Source organism: Zea mays, chromosome 2, assembly GCF_902167145.1.
Source record: "Zea mays cultivar B73 chromosome 2, Zm-B73-REFERENCE-NAM-5.0, whole genome shotgun sequence".
Lineage (NCBI taxonomy): Eukaryota > Viridiplantae > Streptophyta > Magnoliopsida > Poales > Poaceae > Zea > Zea mays.
The window spans coordinates 49,233,870-49,257,198 of record NC_050097.1 but is presented as its reverse complement, the minus strand read 5'-3'; the positions used below and the strand labels follow the sequence as shown (position 1 = coordinate 49,257,198).

Sequence of the window (23,329 nt, the reverse complement as noted above, 5' to 3'; positions counted from 1 at the left end):
GTCTTATATGTGTTTTTTGTCACAAGGAGGAAACCATTAACCATCTCCTTTTCGAGTGTCGGTTAGCACGGTCAGTTTGGAGTGTGTTTAGGTTTTGGAATTAATCAACCACAAAATATGAACCATATATGTTTGGAGATTGGCTCCATGGCTTCAACAGTGGGATAAAAACCGTGTTTCTACTAGGTGCGATTGTGATATGCTGAGCACTCTGGAACTGTAGAAATGATTTAGTTTTTAAGAAAAAAACATTTTGCTCTCCTTTGCAGGTTATCCATTTGGCGGCTCGGAGGCTAACAAGTTGGGTCATTCTTCAGCGCGTGGAGGTGCGGCCGTTGGTTGCGGTGGGATCACGGCTCTTGGTGCGAATGGCCATGGCTGTTTTCTCCTGGGCGCATGGGTGGCGTTCTAGTCTTCGTATTGAATGGCACTACACCAAAATAGTAAACTTCCTAGAGCCTAAACCCTAGGAAGTTAGGCCTAAACTCTAGGAAGTTAGCGAAACTCTCGGAAGTTAAGCCATCCCGTCGGAAGTTTGGCTCTCGAAAATTTTTTGTCGGAAGTTAGCTTAACTTCCTAGAGGGCTCTAGGAAGTTAGCTAACTTCCTACGGCCTGCTAAGCCTCTCGGAAGTTAGTAGATTCTCGGAAGTTAGTAGTTTCACGCCGTCAGCGCCGTCAGCTGGCTAACTTCCTACGAGTAACTTCCTACGGCTTACTGTAGCCTCTAGGAAGTTAGCTGGCTAACTTCCTACGGCTGACTGTAGCCCCTAGGAAGTTAGCTGGCTAACTTCCTACGGCTTACTGTAGCCTCTAGGAAGTTAGCTGTCTAACTTCCTACGGCTTTCTGTAGCCTCTAGGAAGTTAATTTGGCCAGCATTACAAATGCTGTTTATATTTTACACCACATTGCACAAAATAACAAATATATCAACAGCTATATAACACAACAGATTATCACATAAAACATCTCACACACAATCACATAACAATATTTAAATCCATAGTCTCATCAATTATTACATCACAAAAGTCTCATCCATAGTCTCATCATCACAAAAGTCTCACAAATATCATCATCCAGTACTAATAAAAGACAATATCTCATACATAGTCATAATAAAAGTCTCAAGTATCAGAACACAATAACATGGAAGCTCACGTTCGCCGATCACCATCGATACCTCCACTATTCAAGAGGGTATCGACAAAGTCTAACCCGTCCTCTTGTTCATGCGTCGGCAAGGTAGCTGGAGGGGTCTAATATACATGTACAAATGACATTTGCTCAGTTACATCAAAATATACTAACAACAACTAAATGATGATAAATATGCATACCTGATGTTCGGTAGATGGAGATGTAGGTATAGGTGGAGGTGAAGACCAAGGATAATGGACGGGAGGTGGTGGGGGGGGGGCACCGGGACATGTATCCCTTGGGCCTGTGCTAGTTGCTACAAATTTGTCGAACTCATTCACATCAGCATTTTAAATCAATACATATGTTAAAGTGAAAGCTATTATCTTTTGAACTTACTTGTATGAGTGTTTGCTGTTGCTGAATCTGTGTAGCATAATATTCATGTTGCGTAGCTTGTTGCTTCAAGTAATCCTGATGTCGCCTAAGTTCTTCTCGCAGTTGCTCCACTTCTGCTGGATCTTGAGTGGAGCGACGGGAGCTACGAGCAGCAGACCTCGATGAACCTCCACGCTGAACCCTAACCTGGCTCGAGTCGATGACGTTAGCAAACATTGTGTACCTACAAAACAAGTAACATCACGACCGGATTAAGAATACATGTATTGCACTCAACCAATGAAACAATATAAGATATGTAGAGTCCTCACCTTCCATGAGCTTTTCCACCACTTGCATACACAGCCTGAGGATCAATAGGTGAGGTCCTCCAGTCATAGTCTGGTCCGTGCTGACTAGTCATCGCCTCGCCATATGCAGCCTCATACAAAAGAACAATGCAATCTTACATACAAAAATCCATATAAACAGAACCTACCAAACATTTCTAAACACTCACCACACGATCTGTTGCCTTTTGGCTGCACAACACATCTGGATTTGCAGGATCTGGTCCTCTGTGCCCCCTAAGGTATATTTGAACATCACTGGGCACTGCACCAGTGCTACCTTCATGTATGTACATTTCACAAACACTATAACCAGAAATTACAGCAAGTCAACTACAATCAACGAAAATGGCTTAAACTGTACTTACCATTCGTTTTGCCAAACGAAAGTGATCATCACCTCCATACCTATGATACGACTCGGTTCCACGATTGGAACTGTGTCGCACAGACTTTGCCTTGAATTCAGCCGAAGCCCAGTAACGACATAACGCATGCCAAGCAGCATCATTGGCAGCTATCCATGGAATCGAATGCTACATGAACACAATTCATTTATAAGTAACTGTAATATCTAGAAGCAATGGAAATTTTTTCAACACAAGCAAAAACATCCATTACCTCAAGATATTGTTGCTCAGTCATATCGAGTCCATACTGTGTCGCCTCATTCTTACTCTCTGGACGTCGCCCTTCACTACCAAACATGGCTTGACTAATCACCTGGATTCGAGCATAGTACATCATATCCCCAACAACACTTGCCGCATTCCTATGGAACACGGAGTGTGCGTGTTCCGTATGAGTATCTCCTTCAGGCAACTTGTAATGTTTCTAAAAAAAGAAGCATAGTCAAAATCAATAATATGATAGCTTAACAAAAAATTACAACTTGTCGCATTCCTATCGAGATTACAACTTAACAAAAAAATTTAACATACCCAGAAGTCGTGCCAAACTGCAGCTTGTGCATTCCCATGTTATTAATCACCCACCATATTATTAATCAAACATAAACTTAATTTTAGCATAGCTAAACTATATGCAGCGGTTAGCCAATCAAGTTAATTCCTATCGAGATTACAACTTAACAAAAAAATTTAACATACAAGATTAATTTTAGCCATAACATACAAGATTAATTTTCATCGAAGGTCCTCACCCACCATATTATTAATCAAACATAAACTTAATTTTAGCCATAACATAAAAGAGTTTAGCATAGCTAAACTATATGCAGCGGTTAGCCAATCAAGTTAATTAACCTAACTACCTACGGCATTATTTGAGTAAACTCTCGGAAGTTAGCACATTGAATAAAAAAATAAAAAAAGTATAAACACGGTACCTGACGGTTGCAGCGGGTGTGGATCGATGATTTGGGTCGGGGACGTCCACGGCGGAGTCGTGGCTGCGCAGCGGGCGCCGACACGGGCGGGGTCGACGGGGGGCGAGGCGGCCGTGCGCACGAACACCAGGCACTACCGGGGGCGGGCGCTGCCGGGGCGAGCTCCTCGTGGACGGGCGCTGCCGGGGGTGGGAGAGACAGCCGTGGGGTGGGAGCTGCTGGTGGCGGGCGCTGCCGGGACGGCCTCCTCGGGGGCGGACGCAGGCGGGGGGGCGCTCCTCGGTTGTGGGCCGGCGGCGGCTCGGTTGTGGACGCAGGCGGCGGCGGCTGCTCGGGCCCAGGACAGCGGGCGCGGTCGGCGGCGGCCGGGGCGGGCGGCGGCCGGGGTCGGCGGTGGCCGGGGCGGGGCGGGCGGCAGCGCGGCTGTAAAAGGTGAGAGAAGAATGGCGTGCGGGCTGTAAAGGAAAGAATGGCGTGCGGGCCGTGAAAGGTGAGAGAAGATGGAGGTAAAAGCTAAAAATATAACTTCCTAGAGTAAAGCCGTAGGAAGTTAGGTAACTTCCTAGAGTTTATGCTTTGCCTCTAGGAAGTTAATTAACTTCCTACAGCCGGCTGTAGGAAGTTAGATTTTCGTTTGACCGGTCAACAGATGAATCCTAACTTCCTAGAGGAGGCCGTAGGAAGTTAGCTGCCCAGATAACTTCCTAGAGCCAACCGTAGGAAGTTATGTTTTCGGTTGACTGGTCAACAGCTCAAAGCTAACTTCCTAGAGGAAGTCGTAGGAAGTTATCTGGGCAGCTAACTTCCTAGAGCCAGCCATAGGAAGTTAGCTATTCTATTGTCTTGTGAACGGATGGAACCTAACTTCCTAGAGGAGACCGTAGGAAGTTAGATAAGTTCCTACGGTTTTTTAACTTCCGACAGCTTTTATAAAAAACTGTAGGAAGTTATGTTTATTTCCTAGAGGTACCAGTTGCCTCTCGGAAGTTATGTATTTCCTACGGTTTTTTATAAAAGTTGTAGGAAGTTAAAAAACCGTAGGAAGTGTATGATTTTGGTGTAGTGTGGCGCTAGATTAGGGAGGCTGCTGTGTTCTTGATCTTTATTTTTTTCTTTAGCTAGAACATGTGCGTTAGGCAGAGACCAGGAGTTTGTACCAAGATTTTGTATCCGCTTGATGTAATGTTGTTGGTAACATTATCTATAAAGTTTCCTTTATAAAAAAACATAAACCTAACCGTTGGGTTGGGAGCTATAGCTTTATTTGTTTCTGCTTTTCCCAGCAGAAGGATCTGATGCTCCGTGCGTATCGCGCTCTGCTGCTGCTTCTCTAATGGGGATCTTTCCCATCGGAAGGATCATCTGAACTGTAGGAAATATGGGTGAGCAGTTCGCGTCACCCAGAGACTGATACGCAGGAAAAAGAAAGGCGCAACGTCGCATCAGCATATCAGACAAGATACTCTCCTCGGATTGTGCGCAGCGTTCTGATTCTATGCCGCACTTACTTTATAGTAATTTATAAAACGGAAGTCATTTTGTTTTTCGTCAAAACCTCTCTGACTTTGATTAAATTTATAGGAAAATGCATAAATATCTAAACTTTCATCTAGATTTATTGTCAACTTTTTTCGGTCTTACATTTCGGAGCTTATTTAAAGATTGACAATACTGTATTCGTTTGAAAAGTATTTTTGGCCCTAGCAACTATTTTTCGCCTAAATTATGTTTTTTTAGATACTGCTAATCAAAGTTTGAAGAATTTGACTATAGGACGATAGGTGAACTTATATTTGCGATCAGAGAAAGTACTTTATTTCTTTTTAAGTAACAGGTAAGACATGCATGTCGTTGATGTGCTCTTTGGTAGATACGAGGAAGAAATATCGAAAGATTTGCATCTGAGCAAGACGTGGACGTGTATACAAGACCGAAAAGGGATTCGCTACTTTGCACAGCCCTTGTTGAATTTTAAACCAAAACAATTCTACTCTAGCACAGGCAAAGCAGCATGAGTCTCTGCTGCCACAAATGCGTCCATCTGGATGGAATTACACAAATAAACAGCTAGTAATAAACGTCACAGTCGTCGAGTTGGGAGGATCCTATTTATTTAGGCGAAGTATCCTGTGCACATGAAGCCTTGGTGCACATATAACATCTCAGCCTCTAATCTTTGATCAAACGGCGGCCTCTCTCACCTCGGTATTTTATCAGAAAACACCCTCCACCTCCCCTAAAGCTCCCTGAATCTTTAACGAAAACCCCCTCAAGCTCCCTGTACGCCAGAAACGACTCTGATCCTTATTTCTGGCCGCCGCCCCATCGTATTCTGGCTGTCGCGCCCATGTATTCTGGCCGCCGCTTCCACTTCGTTCATTGACCTAGGTGATTGAACGCAGCCGCCAGTACGACATCGTCACCGAGTACACGGGGGCCTTCTCAGAGAACGAATACAGCTGGAACAAAGGTACGTACGTACGGTGAATGTGCATCCCTTACCCTTTGCTTGCTGCCCGTTCCAATTCCTTCACTGCATTCTCTGTCTCTGTTCTTGCTGTGGTTTTGGTATGAGTTTTTAGTGCTGTTTCTTGGTTTCTTGCTCAAAAAACAAAGAAAAAAGAAAAAAAATAACTCTGATCGCGATGTAGATTCTGCACGACCATGGATGCGACCTCGCCAGTTGGGTACGGCGGCGGCTTCATGGCTCTACTGACCGCATTGGATACACATCCAACAGGCGTTGCGGGGAGCATAGACACCGGCATGCAAATGTTGCAGCCAAACATGGATATCGCAGGCAACAACACCATGGTTCTAAACAACTCTGATCCTTATTACAGTGCTGATCAATTTAGAACACCCCCAAAAAGTATAAGAACAGCATCACCGGTGAGAATTTTACATTGTTTTAAGTTGTTGTTCAAGATGAACTAGATATCTATATTGATATATTAACGATTGATTTTGCAGATTACATCATTTGTACCTGATTGCAATGAGGGATTGAAGCCTACTGTTGGCATGTCATTTGATTCTCTAGAGGCAGTTGAAGAATTCTACAAGACATATGCTCATGAAAGTGGTTTTGTAGTGCGTATAGGAGCCCAAACCAAGGTGCTCGATGTGATTGAAAATAAGAGGTTCTTGTGTTCGAGACAAGGCTTCTCAAAGAAAAAAAATGATGACGGTGTCGTTACTTCTAAAGTTCATCCCTATGGGGCACAAAAGAAGCCAAAGATGCGCATGGAGACAAGATGTGGATGTAATGCGCATATATATGTGAAGTTGGCTCCAGATAAAAGGTACTTCATCGCTTCAATGGTTGAGCAACATAATCATGGGCTGGTTTCTCCTGATAAAATTTCATTTCTTCGTTCAAACCGTTCAATTAGTCAACGAGTCAAGACTACCTTGTTCACGTGCCATAAAGCAAGTATAGGTACCTCACAAGCATATAGACTTCTTCAAGTAAGTGATGGAATCAACAACATTGGATGCATGAAGCGGGATCTTCAGAACTATTATCGAGGACTTAGGCAGAGAATCAAGGATGCTGATGCTGAATTATTTGTTGCCCAAATGGAGAGAAAGAAAGAGGCAAATTCAGCATTTTTCTATGATTTTGTTGTGGATGAGCAAGGAAAGTTGGTCTACATTTTCTGGGCTGATGCTACAAGTCGAAAGAACTATAGGCATTTTGGTGATGTAGTATCTTTTGATTCAACATATAGCACGAACCAGTATGATATGAAATTTGCACCTTTTATTGGTGTCAACCATCATTTGCAATCAGTATTTTTTGGAGCTGCTTTTATAGTAGATGAGAAGATTGAGTCATATGAATGGGTATTTCAGACTTTTCTTTCAGCAATGGGAGGAAATGCCCCAAGGATTATCATTACAGATGAAGATGCTAGTATGAAATCAGCAATTCGGTCTATTTTGCCAGATACAATACATAGGTTTTGCATGTGGCATATTATGGAGAAGATGCCTGAGAAGGTTGGGCCTCCAACAAATAGAGATAAACATTTTTGGGAGGATTTAAATAAGTGTGTTTGGGGTTCAGAAACAGGAGAAGAATTTGAGATGAAGTGGAATAGTATCATAGTTGCTTATGGTCTGCAGGGCAATGAATGGTTGGCTAATAAGTATGCAATTCGTGAATCATGGATTCCAGCATTCTTTATGGACATACCCCTTGCAGGACTCCTTAGAACCACCTCAAGATCTGAAAGTTCTAATTCATTCTTCAATCACTTTATCCACCGAAAGTTAAGTTTTGTTGAGTTTTGGCTCCGATTCGATACAGCCTTAGAATGCCAACGACATGAAGAGTTAAAAGCTGATAATATTAGTATTCATAGCTCACCGCTATTGAGTACACCATGGCCTCTGGAGAAGCAAGGAAGCATATTGTACACACATAATGTGTTCAAAAAATTTCAGCAAGAAGTGATAGCTGCTAGAGACCATTGCTTTATTGTAGCAATCATGCAACAAGAGGGTGTGAAAGTTGTTATAATTAATGATGGGTCGATGAGAGATAGGGTTGTTCATTGGAGCAGCTCAACTGTATTTGCAAGTTGTTCATGCAAACTATTTGAGACGATGGGAATTCCGTGCCGACATATTATTCTAACATTGAGAGGTGAAAGGCTATACGAACTTCCTTCAGCCTATATTTTGAAGAGATAGGAGATAAGATGCAAGAGGTATGTTCTCATCACTATGATTTACTCAACTTTTTCAATCAGTTAGTATGTTAGCTTTGTCATTCTTTTTCATTATGATTTTAGAGAGATCATGGTTGACGAGGAAGGCAATTTATTAGAAGAGAAGCCCAAAGATGCTAAAGAGGTGGAAAAAAGGAAAAAGATCACGGCGGTGCGAAACAAGGTCGAAGATTTGATTCAAAGAGCAAAGAGTTCAAATGAAGGCATGAATTTCTTAGTATCAGGTGTTATGAACCTAGAGGCTTCTTTCAGTCAAATTGTTCCTACCAATATGCAAGCCCCACAAGAAGAATATGAGACTTTCATTGGTTGCAAAATCCCGGAGAAAGTTGACATACATCCTCCAACCGATGTTCGTTCAAAGGGAAGGAGTAAAAGAATTAAGAAATCTAAAGAACTACCCAAGCCACGCAAGCGAAAGAATGCCGATAATGAGACTAAAAAGCCACGGAAGCAGAAGAATGCCAACAATGAAACTACAGAGGCACATCAATAGACGATTATCCTGTGTTATTCTTATTTTGCTCATCCTTTATGGAAAATTCATGAATTAGTTTTGATATATTTTGGTGCTGCAACTATATCATACCATACATTTTTCTGAAATTGTTTGCTGCCATAGTTTCCTGCTTGTTACAGCAGCCCATGCTGCCATAGTTTCTTGCTTCAGGGGAGATGCATCCCATGCTGCCATGCATGGAGCGAGTGTCATTGTCCAGACTTGATTGATTCCATTAATGGAGGGATGGAGCTCCAACCTTCAAGTCACGTACTCACATGACTGCTGTAGTGCTGTCGCCGCCGCATCAGTTTTCAGCGAATTTGGTTTTTTTTTTGTCCAGTTTTTTTCCCCGAAGGTTAGTTGCTGAATTTGGGTAGTTTTGCGGCAGCCAGAATACGATGGAGCGGCGGCCAGAAATAAGGATCAGAGTTGTTTCTGGCGTACAGGGAGCTTGAGGGGGTTTTCGTTAAAGATTCAGGGAGTTTTAGGGAGGTGGAGGGTGTTTTCTGATAAAATACCGAGGTGAGAGAGACAGCCGTTTGATCGAAGATTAGAGGCTGAGATGTTATATGTGCACCATGTGCACCAAGGCTTCATGTGCACAGGATACTTCGCCTTATTTATACTACCTTTAGCTATCAGAAGGATCTGATGCCTGCGTTAAGTCAACCTGCGTTGTCGTCTTTGTCTTTGGCATGGTGGGATGGGATCATCGGAACTGCAAAAAAACAGGTGAGCCGTTGCCATCACCCAGGACAGGACGAAAGGCAGGAAAAGACACCCCCCACACCGCCGTCGCATCAGCATATCAGCCGGGATCCAGGCCGAAAAGGACGCCGGCAGGTACGTTCGTGTGCTCGGATGACGCGTTGCATTCTGATTCATTCGTTCATTCATTCATTCTATACAGAGCAGAGGATACAAGGGGTTCGTTCCGTTCCTCTCCTTCCTACGTCTACGGCCCCGGCCCCTCAAATCAACGAACAAAAGCCACGGGGGGACTCATCATCGGTCGAAACCCCGGTTAGGATCTCAGAGCAGACAATCTCATCTACCTAAATTAAAAGACTAGGGCTATTGGAGCCTCTGAAATAATGCTTGGTGCATCAGCAGTCTCCTGTCGTCGGTGCCCAGGGGGGCTCTTGCACCGTTGCTGGCCTTTTGCGCTGCTTGCTCCTTCCTGATCAGGCGCACCACGGGGAGAGCGAGCAGCTGCCACCCGACGACCATCTGTGCAGGAGCTCGCCCAGGCACAGCGCGGCGTACGCCAGCACGACGAGCTTGAGCAGGAGCGGCAGGTACTGCGAGATCTCCACTCTCGACGAGTGCAGCACCTGGCGCTGGCAGAGAAACACCCGGTCACGGTCACGGTCAGAGAGACGTTGAGCTTTAATCTAACCGTCCGAGGGAACGGGAGCGCGACGTGGTGCGTGCGTACCATGGCGACTCCGGCGAGGTTCGCCCGCCGCCCCGACGGCGACGTGGCGCTGGCGCCGGCGCCGGCGCCGGCGGAGGGCGGCAGCTTGTTGTTACTCCACTTGGCCACGGCGTTCTCCTCGCACGGCAACGTGGCGCCGCCCTTGTTGCTGGGCCTCCCGACCGTGGAGCAGTTCCGGAGGCGCTGCACGTCCTTGCTCTGCAGGGGCTTCACGATGAAGTCCTCGGCGCCGGCGTTCAGGCATCTGCTCCGAGCAGGCAGGCCGGGGAAACAAAGCCGTCAGTACTCAGAATCGGATGGTCCGGGATTCTGCATGAATGCGAGAGCAGAGACGTGATCCTTGTCTCGTCCTGCTGCCGCCCGCGCAGTCGCACTCCATAACGGGAGGAGACGAAATCCCGTACAGGAGAGGACCAACCGACTGGCTTACTCGCCTACACACCTACACGTACGTACTACTACTCCTCAGTAGTAATCAGTAGTACAGTCACGGGCCGAGCGAGTGAATGTGCACTGAGACCGAGGCACCGTGACAAATCACGGCGACCTTTCAGGCCTGGGGTTTTAACCACGTCTCCTGCTGCATCAGTCAGCGCTCAGCAGGCATTCAGAAAGGGGAAGGATTGTCGCTAGATAGTGCAAAATTAAATTATTCAGTGATAACTAAAAAGAAACCGAGGGAGTAACTTTTAGTACTCTCTCTTCTCTTATCTTTTTTTCTTTTTTTTATTGAATACTACTAATCGACCAACTCTGCCAGGGAAAACAAAGAACCGGTGCTGAAAAGAGGAGAACGACTAGGTTGGTTGGCTCACCGGCTGATCCTCTGGGGCTCGTCTTCTGACGACATGACGATGACAGGGATCGGCTTCAGCGGGTTCAGCGCCTGCGAAGTTTAGGGGTAATTTGCAGCGAGTGAGGTTGGGACACATGCAGAAATTAAGCGAACGCATCCTACAGAAAATGCCGCGGTGACAGATCTTGCATTGCAGCAGCGGCAAAAGTACCTTGATGGCCTTGAGCAGGTCGTAGCCGGTCATCTCTGGCATGCAGTAGTCCGTGAGCACCATGTCGATGGCCTGCTCCTGCAAAGTGTCGCAAGTTTGGCTTAGCTCAACATTTTTAATAAGGTGGTAATAATAAATAAATAAATAAAGAAAGAACTGAACTGTTTGAGGCACAGAAATTTAAGGTAAAAAAAAGGGAGCCCTGAAAGAAAAAGAAAAGGAAAGGTAAAGTAAAGGAGCCCAGAGTGTAGGCACCATACTGTCCCTAGTTCCCTGCTACGCTCTCCCCATCCCGTGCTGAGCTTTTACAGGACATGCCAAAATCAAGACTCATATTTAACCACTGCCGCTGCCTCTAATGCGGCCGTAACACTGTCATAAAGCATTCTATATTAGCTCACTAGTATTAGGGCAGCAGCAGCACTATATAAACAAAAACGCAGCTCTGTGGAGAGGCAGCAGCAGTGAGCCAGTGAGAGCATGTGGGAGTGTGGGCTGTGGGCGTAAGACGGACGGCACGGCAGGTTTTTTTTCTTTTGCTTTACCGCCATGAAAAGCGGCGACCTTTTGCTTCCAAAAGGGGGGCGGAGAACAGAAGCCGTCACGCGCGCATGCGCAGACGGCAGACGGACGCGTGGGCCGTACGGTACGGCGCGGCCGGCGGCGCTGGGCCGGCAGGTGGTGCAGGAGCCCATGCTGCCATGCACCCTCTCTGTGTGAGCTCCAACTGGAGTACCCGCCGTCCTTGAGCACCCTCTCTGTGTCAGCTCCAGCTGGAGCACCCTCTCTGTGTGATCGGTTTGCTAATTCTACTACTAATCCTGCGCTGGTGTACGTATCCGCCTTCAGGCAAAGCTCGGCGGATGGTCTCTGACTCTGAAATGAGCATCGAGGAGGGAGGCAGAGGCAGGTGGTTCGGCTCTGGTTACCTTGCCGCCGTCCTTGAGGCCGAGGAACTCCATCGCCTTCTTGGCGCTGTCGACGGCGATGACTGGATGAAACATTGTTACACGAGCTGTTTAGAATTTGATTCTAAAACACGGCGAAAGAATCGATAAGAAAGAAAATTGGGAGGAGGTGTGGCTGTGTGAGCTCAGCTCACAGGAGATGTGGCTGACCGTGGAATGAGCCGGCGCAGGAGTTGCTGCTGAGGAGCAGCTGCGCCACGCGGCGGTCGACGGGGGAGTCGTCCACCAGCAGCACCCTCATCACCCCCTCCGCTCCTGCTCCTCCTGCTTCCATCTCCGTCGGCCGCTCTCGCTCGTCTCTCGTCGCTACCCCTCGGCTCCTCTGCTTCAGTGTCCCTCTGCTCTTTCTCTCCAGACGGCGCGGCGGCAGTGCCAGCGTCTCAGGCGTCAGCAACAAAAGATTCTTCTCTACTTGTGGGTGGCAAGGGAGATGGTTGCCGGCCGCGTGCTCTTATAAAGCGTGACGCCACAGGTGGCCACAGGTCGAGGACGAAGGAAGAGAGAGAGAGGGGGTGATGAAGACGAGGAGCGAGGAGGCGGCAAACCTCTGACGGCTAGTAGGACAGGGCCGGGGAGGTGGAGGTATAGTATGGTGTCAGGACTCAGGCAGGCAGGCAGGCAGGCCGCAGGCGTGTGTGATGACTGATGAAGGAGGAGAGCGGGAAGAGAGGGAGGGACTAGGGAGACACTGTCTGAAGAACGAAAGAAGAGAACGAAGGGGAGGCGCGCGGGCCCCACACGCTCGCCCAGTGGGTCCCGCAGCAAGGGTGGCTGGCGGGGCACGGGAATTGCTTTCCCCTCTAGATTTTGCTGTCGGGGAATCTCTCCACACACCACCCTCCCTCCTAGTCCCCTCAACCTTCGGCTCTTTTTCTTCATCCCTCCAACCTTTTTTTCCGTCTCATCATTTTCGCCCCTTCTCTTTCTTGATCGCCAGAAAGATTATGCGGCAATAAAATCCGACTTCGGGCTAGGTGCCCTTTGCTGCTTTTTAAAGAAACAATGGCAAAAAAAAAAGGCCATGCATGGTTGCAACTCAACTAGTTATAATCTATACTCTAATAGGGTGTTTGGTTTGAGTAATAAGTTAGTCCATCATATTTTCACTCTTCACTATAGATATATTCGTTTCAGCTTTGTTTCTAGCAGGCTGCTCTGAATAGGCTTGGCAATGGGGCGGGTTCGGGTCGGGTCCCCGCGGTTTTAGACCCGACGGTGTTCGGGGCGGGTTTAAATTTTTACCCGCGGGGCCATGGTTTCGGGGACCCGGATTAATTCGGTTTCGGGGTGGTTCTATATTTTCACCCGTGGGTTTTTTTGCGGGGACCCGAAACCCGTAGTAAAGAGTCAGCCCACTAATTGAAACTAGCCAGCCTAGCCCCACATTGAAAACCCTAGCACCGTAGCGGTAGTGCCCACCGCCAATCGGCCACCAACCCACGCTGCCGCCTGCCGCAGTGCCACGCACAAGCACAAACGCACGCAGTCGCTCTCGCTCGCCTTCGCCTCACCGGCCACCGCCCTCGCGTTTGCGCGTCACTCCGCGAGACCGCGACCGCGTCTCCGGGCTCCGGCTCTGCGCGTCACGCCGTCACCTGCTACGTGTCACTCGGTCACCGACTCACCGCGTCTGCGGCTCTGCGCGGCGCGCCTGCGCCTGACTGCCTCCGCCTCCGGCCTCCGCTCGGCGGCGCTCGTCCCTCACGGCCTCACCCAGTCACCGCAACCTCTCCCTCGGCGCCGGCGGCTTAGACCTTGGCCTCCCTCGTCCGGCCTCCGCTCGCCGCCTCGCCCCTCGGCCCCTCAGTGACTCCTGTTGGTGACAGGTAAGTATAGCAGTATAGATTAGTATAGATTAGTTATGCAGCTAGTAGTTCTTAGGGTCCCTTTAACTTTTTGCATTTTTTCAGAATATTAGGGTGAAGTGAAATGTCGACTCCAGGTACTAGTAGTTCTCATGCTCCTACAACCGGAGCAGCTATTGGATCTCAAGTGGAAACAGAAGCAGCAGCGGGCCCTTGAACCCGTGCACGTGCAGCAGCAGGAGCACCTCCATCTGATTTAGCAACTGCAGCAGGTGATGTGTTAAAAATAGAGGATGATGTTGCTGTTGGTAGTAAGAGGAAACCAGGACCAAAATTAAAATCTAAAGTTTGGTTAGAGTTTGATAGAATTGAGTTAAATGGGGTTTGGAAAGCAAAATGCAAATGGTGTAAGAAGCATCTAGGAGGGGACACAAGAAATGGTACAAGTCACTTGAGTGGCCATCTTGAGATTTGTCCAGATAGGGCTGTTAGAAAAGGTATAAAATAGTCGTCTCTTAAATTGACTGCAAATCCACATGATGGGACTGTGATTTTGGAGAAATATGTTTTTGATCAAGAAATAGCTAGAAAAGAGCTTGCATCAATGACTATTATCCATGAGTACCCTTTATCTATGGTGGACCATGTTGGATTTCGCAAGTTTTGTGCAGCATTGCAACCATTATTCAAAGTAGTGTCTAGGAATACACTTAGGAAGGATATCCTTGATATGTATGAAGTGCAAAAACAATCCATGTTGAAGTATTTTCGGAAGTTGAGTTCTCGAGTTGCTATTACTTCTGATTTATGGACAGCAAACCACCAAAAGAAAGGCTACATGGCCGTGACAACACACTTTATAGATGATGATTGGAAGCTAAAGAGTTTTCTTATTAGGTAATAACCCTACTGTTCTTTATGTCCTAACTTCTTCAATTAATATCCTTATATTATATAATGTTGAACTTATTTTGTGTAGGTTCCTATATGTTCCAGCTCCACATACAGCTGAGGTTATTGCTGATCTTCTTCATGATGTTCTCCTTGACTGGCATATTGAGAGGAATTTGTCTACTATAACTCTTGATAATTGTAGCATAAATGATAGTGTTATGAGAAATATGGTTCGACCTCCAATGAGAACCTCAGACAAAGAATGGACACTATGAAAGGCAAGTTGCCCCTCTCATCTTGTATGTTACAAGGTAAATTAGTCCATATGAGATGTGCTTGCCGTGTTTTAAACCTTGTTGTGAAAGATGGAATGAGTGTAATGGAACATGGAATTGATAGTATTAGAGAGATTGTTGGATTTTGGTCTGCCACACCTAAAAGACATGAGAAAATTGAGAAAAATGGCAATGCAAATGAAGGGTAAATATGACAAAAAGATAGCTCTTGACTGCAATACTAGATGGAACTCTAGTTATCTAATGCTTAACACTGCTTTGCTGTACAAAGATGTTTTTGAACGCCTTGCTGCTCGTGCTCCTTGTATTCCAACTGGAGATGATTGGCAGTTTGCTAAGGACCTTTGTGATAGATTGAAGATATTCTATGATGTCACAGAGTTGTTATCTGGCACTAACTATGTCACAGCCAACATTTTCTTTCCCAAAATCACCAATATTTATTTGGCAATTAGGAAGTGGCAAGTAAGTGCTAACCCAAAGGTTGAAGAAATGTCTAGTAAAATGAAAGAGAAGTTCAACAAATATTGATTTGATGTGCATGGTTTGATGGTTGTTGGTGCTGTCCTAGATCCTAGGTATAAACTTCATCTTTTGAACGTACTTTTTCTAAAAATCCATGGATCTAAAATTACAAGTATGGAGGCTGTTAACAAAGTCAAGGATATCCTTTATAACTTGGTTTTAGAGTATCAAGATACTATAGAAGTTGTTGCCACAACAGATGGTGCTCAACCTAGGACAAGTAGTGCTCCTAATGACATGTTCGAGGAGGATTGGATGGACACTTTTGATGATTACATGTCCAAGCAACCAGACGTGACCTCCACTTATGTGCGCACAGAGATGGATTTGTACTTATAGGAACCACTGCTTCCTAGGACACATGATTTGGATATCATTCAGTGGTGGCAGCATGCTGGGCTTAAATATCCTACTTTAAGAAAGATTGCACGTGATGTTCTTGCAATTCCGGTTTCAACAGTGGCATCTGAGTCCGTGTTTAGCACAGGAGGAAGAATAATTAGTCCACGCCGTAGTAAGCTTGCACCATCAATGGTGGAAGCACTCATGTGTATGCAGGCTTGGTCCCGTGCTGACATGTTAGGTACGTGGTCAGAATTTTAACAAGATTTATATGTTATTTGATTTCATGCACATTATAGGAAACAACCAATGATGGCTGCTTTGTTGCAATGTAGGGTCTCCAACTATGATGGATGTTTTGATGACTTGTCTTGATGAACAAGATGAAGAGATGGTATTGTTTATTTGTTGCTTTAATGACTTGCATTGAAGAGCCTGACTCGAGCTGTTGAGGATTGTTTTTATTATTTTGCAGGATGAACATGAATCAACAATTGTTGATTAACCATTTGAGATGAACCTGCTTGTTGGACCTAGATGCTTGCTGCTACAAACTGCTTGCTGTCTGTTGGGTGCTACAAACTGTTTGCTATAGACTGTCATGTACTCATGTTGTGAGAGACATATATGTATGTTGTATGAAGTATGCAAATGGCTAAATGTAATATGTATGCTGCTACAAACTGTCTGATGCTACAAACAGTTTGCTATTGAGTATTGACTGTCATGTTGGCCTTGTTTACTTGCTATTGACTAAATGTAATATGTATGATGTAGCCTTTCATCATTTCATGCCCTCTTTTTTCTGATGAAGTATGAATGTATGATCTTATTTGTCGCTGTATCTTGTACCGTGTTGCTGCCTGTCTGCTGGAAACCAACACATCTAATTCGGGTCTGCGCGTCCTCGACGGGTTGCGGGCCTCCACGGGTTCGGGTCAGGGTGCGTGTTTTCACCCGTAGTACAATTCGGGTTCGGGTCGTGTCTGCAATTCGGATTTTGGGCGCGGGTCCGCGGACATTGCACCCGACCTGAACCCGCCCCATTGCCAACCCTAGCTCTGAGTATCTAGATGTAGGGAGAATCTGGCTATGAAAAGAATATGAGTATTATAGGGATTACATATTATCGGAGACCATAATTAGGGGTACCCCCAAGACTCCTAAACTCAGATGGTAACCCCCATCAGCACAAAGCTGCAAAGGCCTGATGGGCGCGATTAAGGTCAAGGCTCAGTCCACTCAATGGACACGATCTCGCCTCGCCCGAGCCCAGCCTCGGGCAAAAGCAGCCGACCCCGGAGGATTCACGTCTCGCCTGAGGGCCCCCTCAAGCAACGAACACACCTTCACCTCGCCCGAGGCCCAGTCTTCGTAGAGAAGCAACCTTGGCCAGATCGCCACGCCAACCGACCGTATCGCAGGAGCATTTAATGCAAGGATCGCCTGACACCTTATCCTGACGCGGGCTCTTCAGTTGACAGAGCCGAAGTGACCGCAGTCACTTCGCCGCTCCACTGACCGACCTGACAAGAAAACAGCGTCGCCTGCGTCGCTCCGACTGCTGTGCCACTCGACAGAGTGAGGCTGACAGCAGCTAAGTCCAGCCTCAGGTGCCATAGGAAGCTCCGCCTCGCCCGACCCCAGGAATCGGGCTCAATCTCGACGCTGGACGACGGACTCCGCCTCGCCCAACCCTAGGGCTCGGACACAGCCTCGGCCTCGGAAGACGGTCTCTGCCTCGCCCAACCCCAGGGCTCGGGCTCAACCTCGACGATGGACAACGGACTCCGCCTCGCCCGACCCAGGGCTCGGACTCAGCCTCGGCCTCGGAAGACGGTCTCCACCTCGCCCGACCCCAGGGCTCGGACTCAGCCTCGACCTCGGAAGACGGACTCGACCTCAACCTCGGAGGAGACTCCGCCTCGCCCGACCTAGGGCTCGGACCGACCATGTCACAGGGGGGCCATCATTACCCTACCCCTAGCTAGCTCAGGCTACGGGGAACAAGACCGGCGTCCCATCTGCCTCGCCCCGGTAAACAAATAATGATGGCGCCCCGCGTGCTCCATGATGACGGCGGCTCTCAGCCCCTTACGGAAGCAAGGAGACGTCAGCAAGGATTCGACAGCCCCGACAGCTGTCCTTCCATAGGGCCCAAGCGCTCCTCCGACGGCCACGACATCACATGAACAGGGTGCCAAAACCTCTCCGACTGCCACGACGGCATGTACTTAGGGCTCTAGCTCCTCTCTGCTAGACACGTTAGCACACTGCTACACCTGGACCCTCTCCTTACGCCTATAAAAGGAAGGTCTAGGGCTCTCGTACGAGAAGGTTGGCCGCGCGGGAGAACGGGCCGACGCATAAAGGCTCTCGCTCTCGCTCTCTCTCCCACGCGAACGCTTGTAACCCCCTACTACAAGCGCATCCATCTGCCCTGGGCGCAGGACAACACGAAGGTCGCGGGTTCCCCTTACTGTTCTCCCCCCTTTGTGTCCCGTCTCACGCCGACCCATCTGGGCTGGGACACGCAGCGACAATTTACTCGTCGGTCCAGGGACCCCCCGGGGTCGAAACGCCGACAGTTGGCGCGCCAGGTAGGGGCCTGCTGCGTGTTGACGAACAGCTTCCCGTCAAGCTCCAGATGGACCTTTCCAACCCGGGACGATGCTCCGTTTCGGGAGTCTTGAGTTCATGTCCCTCGACGGCAGCTACGACATGATACTCCTTCCTCCGCCGCGCGACAGCGACAATGGCGGCCGTCAGCCCGCCCGCCGGCGGCGGAATCAACGACGTCTTCCCCACATGGCGGAAGAACAACATCCGGGTTTGTCCCGTCACCTCCCCCACCGACGGAGGAGGAGGCGGGGCAACCATGGCCAAGCAGGAGGCGGCACCTCGTCGGCTATCGAGCAAGTCGACGACGCCGGCGCCCCAGTGGGGGACACGTCGGGCTTCGACCTTGCGTCTGAGATGAAGACGAGCGTCGTTTCCCCGCAACACGCCAACCACAAGCAGACGAACAATGCCAGCACGCTCGCGAAGGACTTGCTGGGCGTCGCCCTCGTACCTGAGACAATGGTGCAGTCCACCCCTGACGCGACTTCGTCACCGCCCGTCGACCAAGAGGTACAGACCGATTCCCATCTTGTGCCTTTTGGATTCAGCTTCGACCCACCAAGCGACCTCGCTTCGGTGGAAGCTTTCATAGAGGCATGTACCAACCCTCCGGAGTACCATATGCGGTCGCCCTGGGACAGACTGGCGGCCGCCTCGACCTACGGACCCTCGGGTTCCGAGGAAGATGACGAGCCTGACTTTTGTTGGGATTTCTCCGGGCTCGGTAACCCCAGTGCCATGCGGAACTTCATGGCCGCATGCGACTACTGCCTCTCCGATTGTTCCGATGGTAGCCGCAGCTTCGGCGACGAGGACTGCGGCCCAAGTCGTGAATGTTTCCACGTCGATCTAGGGGGTCCCGGCGAAGGCAACCATCTTGGTATGCCGGAAAACGGCGATCCCCCTAGGCCTGCGCCTCGCGTTGACATCCTTCGGGAGCTAGCTGTGGTCCTAGTCCCTGCGGGGGGTCAGGACGCACAGCTCGAGCAAATCTGCAAGATGCAGGCCAGGCTCGACGAGGGAGCAGGAACACTTGAGCAGTTCCGGCGGAACATTGGGCAGGAATGGGCAGACCAAGCTCCGGCCGGAGAAGCGCGTCATCTACCCCAGGGCATCCAGCACCGCATTGCCGACAACGTCAGGGCAAGGCCGCCACCGGCTTCTAGTGGGGTCGGCCGGAACCTGGCTGGAGCAGCAATACTACTCCGCGCGATGCCGGAACCATCGACCACCGAAGGGCGGCGTATCCAGGGAGAGCTCAAGAAACTCCTGGAGGATGCCGCGGTCCGACGGGCCGAAAGCTCTGCCTCCCGAAGGCAGGGGTACCCCTCGGAGCATCGCGCCGCGACTTCCCGATTCGTGCGGGAAGCCTCGGTCCACACCGGGCGCACACGCAACACGGCGCCTGCGGCCCCGGGTCGCCTCGGCAACGAGCACCACCACCGCAACCGTCGAGCCCACCTCGACGAGAGGGTGCACCGAGGCTACCACCCCAGGCGTGGGGGACGCTACGACAGCGGGGAGGATCGGAGCCCCTCGCCCGAACCACCCGGTCCGCAGGCTTTCAGCCGGGCCATACGACGGGCGTCGTTCCCGACCCGGTTCCAAACCCCGACTACCATCACAAAGTACTCGGGGGAGACGAGGCCGGAACTGTGGCTCGCGGACTACCGACTGGCCTGCCAGCTGGGTGGAACGGACAATGACAACCTCATCATCCGCAACCTCCCCCTGTTCCTCTCTGACACCGCTCGAGTCTGGCTGGAGTATCTGCCTCCGGGGCAGATCTCCAACTGGGACGACCTGGTTCAAGCCTTCGTCGGCAACTTCCAGGGCACGTACGTGCGCCCTGGGAACTCCTAGGATCTCCGAAGCTGCCGCCAGCAGCCGAGAGAGTCTCTCCGGGACTACTTCCGGCGATTCTCGAAGCAGCGCACCGAGCAGCCCAACGTCACCGACTCAGACGTCATCGGCGTGTTCCTCGCCGGCACCACCTGCCGCGACCTGGTGAGCAAGCTGGGTCGCAAGACCCCCACTAGGGCGAGCGAGCTGATGGACATCGCCACCAAGTTCGCCTCTGGCCAAGAGGCGGTTGAGGCCATCTTCCGAAAGGACAAGCAGCCCCAGGGCCGCCAGCCGGAAGACGTCCCCGAGGCGTCCGCTCAGCGCGGCGCGAGGAAGAAGGGCAAGAAGAAGTCGCAAGCGAAACGCGACGCCACCGACGTGGACCTTGTCGCCGCCGCTGAGTACAAGAACCCTCGGAAACCTCCTCGAGGTGCCAATCTCTTCGATAAGATGCTCAAGGAGTCGTGCCCCTATCTACCTAGACTGGTCCGACAAGCCCATCACCTTCGACCACGGCGACCACCCCGACCGCGTGCCGAGCTCGGGGAAATATCCGCTCGTTGTTGACCCCGTCATCGGCAACGTCAGGCTCACCAAGGTCCTCATGGACGGAGGCAGCAGCCTCAACATCATCTACGCTGAGACCCTCGGCCTCCTGCAGATCGATCTGTCCTCGATCCGGGCCAGCGCGACGCCTTTTCACGGGATCATCCCCGGGAAACACGTCCAACCCCTCGGACAACTTGATCTGCCCGTCTGCTTCGGGACTCCCTCCAACTTCCGAAGGGAAACCCTCACGTTCGAGGTGGTCGGGTTCCGAGGAACCTACCACGCAGTACTGGGGAGGCCATGCTACGTCAAGTTTATGGCCGTCCCCAACTACACCTACCTCAAGCTCAAAATGCCAGGCCCCAACGGGGTCATCACCGTCGGCCCCACGTACCGACACGCGTACGAATGCGACGTGGAGTGCGTGGAGTACGCCGAGGCCCTCGCCAAATCTGAGGCCCTCATCGCTGACCTGGAGAGCCTCTCCAAGGAGGCGCCAGATGCGAAGCGCCACGCCGGCAACTTCGAGCCAGCTGAGACTGTCAAATCCGTCCCTCTCGACCCCAGCAACGATGCCTCCAAGCAGATACGGATCGGCTCCGAGCTCGACCCCAAATAGGAAGCAGTGCTCGTCGACTTTCTCCGCGCGAACGCCGAAGTCTTTGCGTGGAGTCCCTCGGACATGCCTGGCATACCGAGTGATGTCGCCGAGCACTCGCTGGATATCCAAGCTGGAGCCCGACCCGTGAAGCAGCCTCTGTGCCGATTCGACGAAGAAAAGCGTAGAGCCATAGGCGAGGAGATCCACAAGCTGATGCCCGCAGGGTTCATCAAAGAGGTATTCCATCCCGAATGGCTTGCCAACCCTGTGCTTGTGAGAAAGAAAGGAGGGAAATGGCGGATGTGTGTAGACTACACTGGTCTAAACAAAGCATGTCCGAAGGTTCCCTACCCTCTGCCTCGCATCGATCAAATCGTGGATTCCACTGCTGGGTGCGAAACCCTGTCTTTCCTCGATGCCTACTCAGGGTATCACCAAATCAGGATGAAAGAGTCCGACCAGCTCGCGACTTCTTTCATCACGCCCTTTGGCACGTACTGCTACGTTACTATGCCATTTGGTTTGAGGAATGCTGGTGCGACATACCAAAGGCGCATGAACCACATGTTCAGAGAGCACATTGGTCGAACGGTCGAGGCTTACGTCGATGACATCGTAGTCAAGACGAGGAAAGCCTCCGACCTCCTCTCCAACCTTAAAACGACATTCAAGTGTCTCAAGGCGAAAGGCGTAAAACTCAATCCCGAGAAGTGCGTCTTCGAAGTCCCCCGAGGCATGCTCTTGGGGTTCATCGTCTCCGAGCGGGGCATTGAGGCCAACCCGGAGAAAATCGCGGCCATCACCAACATGGGGCCCATCAAGGACTTGAAAGGCGTGCAGAGGGTCATAGGATGCCTTGCGGCTCTGAGCCGCTTCATCTCGCGCCTCGGCGAAAGAGGCCTACCTTTGTACCGCCTCTTAATGAAGACCGAGCGCTTCACTTGGACCCCCGAGGCCGAGGAAGCCCTCGGGAACCTGAAGGCGCTCCTTACAAACGCACCCATCCTGGTGCCTCCCGCTGCCGGAGAAGCCCTCTTGATCTACGTCGCCGCTACCACTCAGGTGGTCAGCGCCGCGATCGTGGTCGAAAGACAAGAAGAAGGGCATGCATTGCCCGTCCAGAGGCCGGTGTACTTCATCAGTGAGGTACTGTCCGACACCAAGATCCGCTACCCACAAATTCAGAAGCTACTGTACGCGGTGATTCTAACGCAGCGGAAGTTGCGACACTACTTCGAGTCTCACCCGGTGACTGTGGTGTCATCCTTCTGAAAGTTCCCTTTGACCCAGGAACAGGATCTGGATGTCGCCTAGAGGGGGGGTGAATAGGCGAATAAAACTTATTACTTTAAAAGTTAAATTCTTACTCTACTCGAAGACTTAATACGCAGTGGAGTGAGAAGACTCTTCGAGTAGGTTGCAGCGGAATCAGAGATCCTGTCTCAAAAATGTCCTGCACTTCAAATAAAGCTTATACCACAGATAAGTATTGAAGTGCAGATATAAAGACGAGTAAGACAGAGAGTCAGGATACTATACAGAACAGAGCACACAGACGCAAGGATTTATCCCGAGGTTCGGCCAAGCCTGAAATGCTTGCCTAGTCCTCGTTGGAGTTAGCCACACCTGGGCTTGGAGTCTATTTCAACTCCTTCCTCCGTTTGCTCAGATCTGTCAGTATGACAGATAGAGCCTTTCACTATTGAGTGGGGTTACAACAGAACCGCGGCTGCTTACAAACTTCTTGGCAGAACCCCGGCAGAGTAACTATACGCTCAAGACCTTGCTCTAGCTCTTAGCAGCACTACTCCTCTCTCTAAAGGCTTATAGCTGTGCCTTCTACACAAACTATAGAGTTACACACAAGAGGGAGAGCGAGAATTGATTCCAGTGAAGTCTACACTTGTTGGCTGCACTTGTACATTGCTTGAGGCGCCTAGGGGTCCCTTTTATAGGCACAAGGGGCCTAGGAGCCGTTGGA

At 49.9% G+C, this 23,329-nt stretch overlaps 1 protein-coding gene and 1 long non-coding RNA gene across 2 annotated transcripts; both read right to left on the bottom strand.

Moving 5' to 3' along the window:
* Positions 1 to 1,082: 1,082 nt before the first annotated feature.
* Positions 1,083 to 1,578, bottom strand: LOC103646417 (uncharacterized). The gene is made up of 3 exons (XR_002267553.1): positions 1,539 to 1,578; positions 1,340 to 1,455; positions 1,083 to 1,258 (listed from the first exon to the last, which is right to left on the bottom strand). It is a non-coding gene; the product is annotated as an uncharacterized lncRNA (long non-coding RNA).
* Positions 1,579 to 9,327: 7,749 nt separating this feature from the next.
* On the bottom strand, positions 9,328 to 12,535 carry LOC100217235 (RR1-Corn type-A response regulator). Its single transcript, NM_001143590.1, has 6 exons — positions 12,020 to 12,535; positions 11,831 to 11,892; positions 10,902 to 10,979; positions 10,710 to 10,780; positions 9,895 to 10,138; positions 9,328 to 9,796 (listed from the first exon to the last, which is right to left on the bottom strand). The coding sequence occupies exons 1-6, from the start codon at positions 12,141 to 12,143 to the stop codon at positions 9,641 to 9,643; spliced, it is 735 nt and encodes a 244-aa protein (NP_001137062.1). The 5' UTR covers positions 12,144 to 12,535; the 3' UTR covers positions 9,328 to 9,640.
* Between the last annotated feature and the right edge of the window lie 10,794 nt (positions 12,536 to 23,329).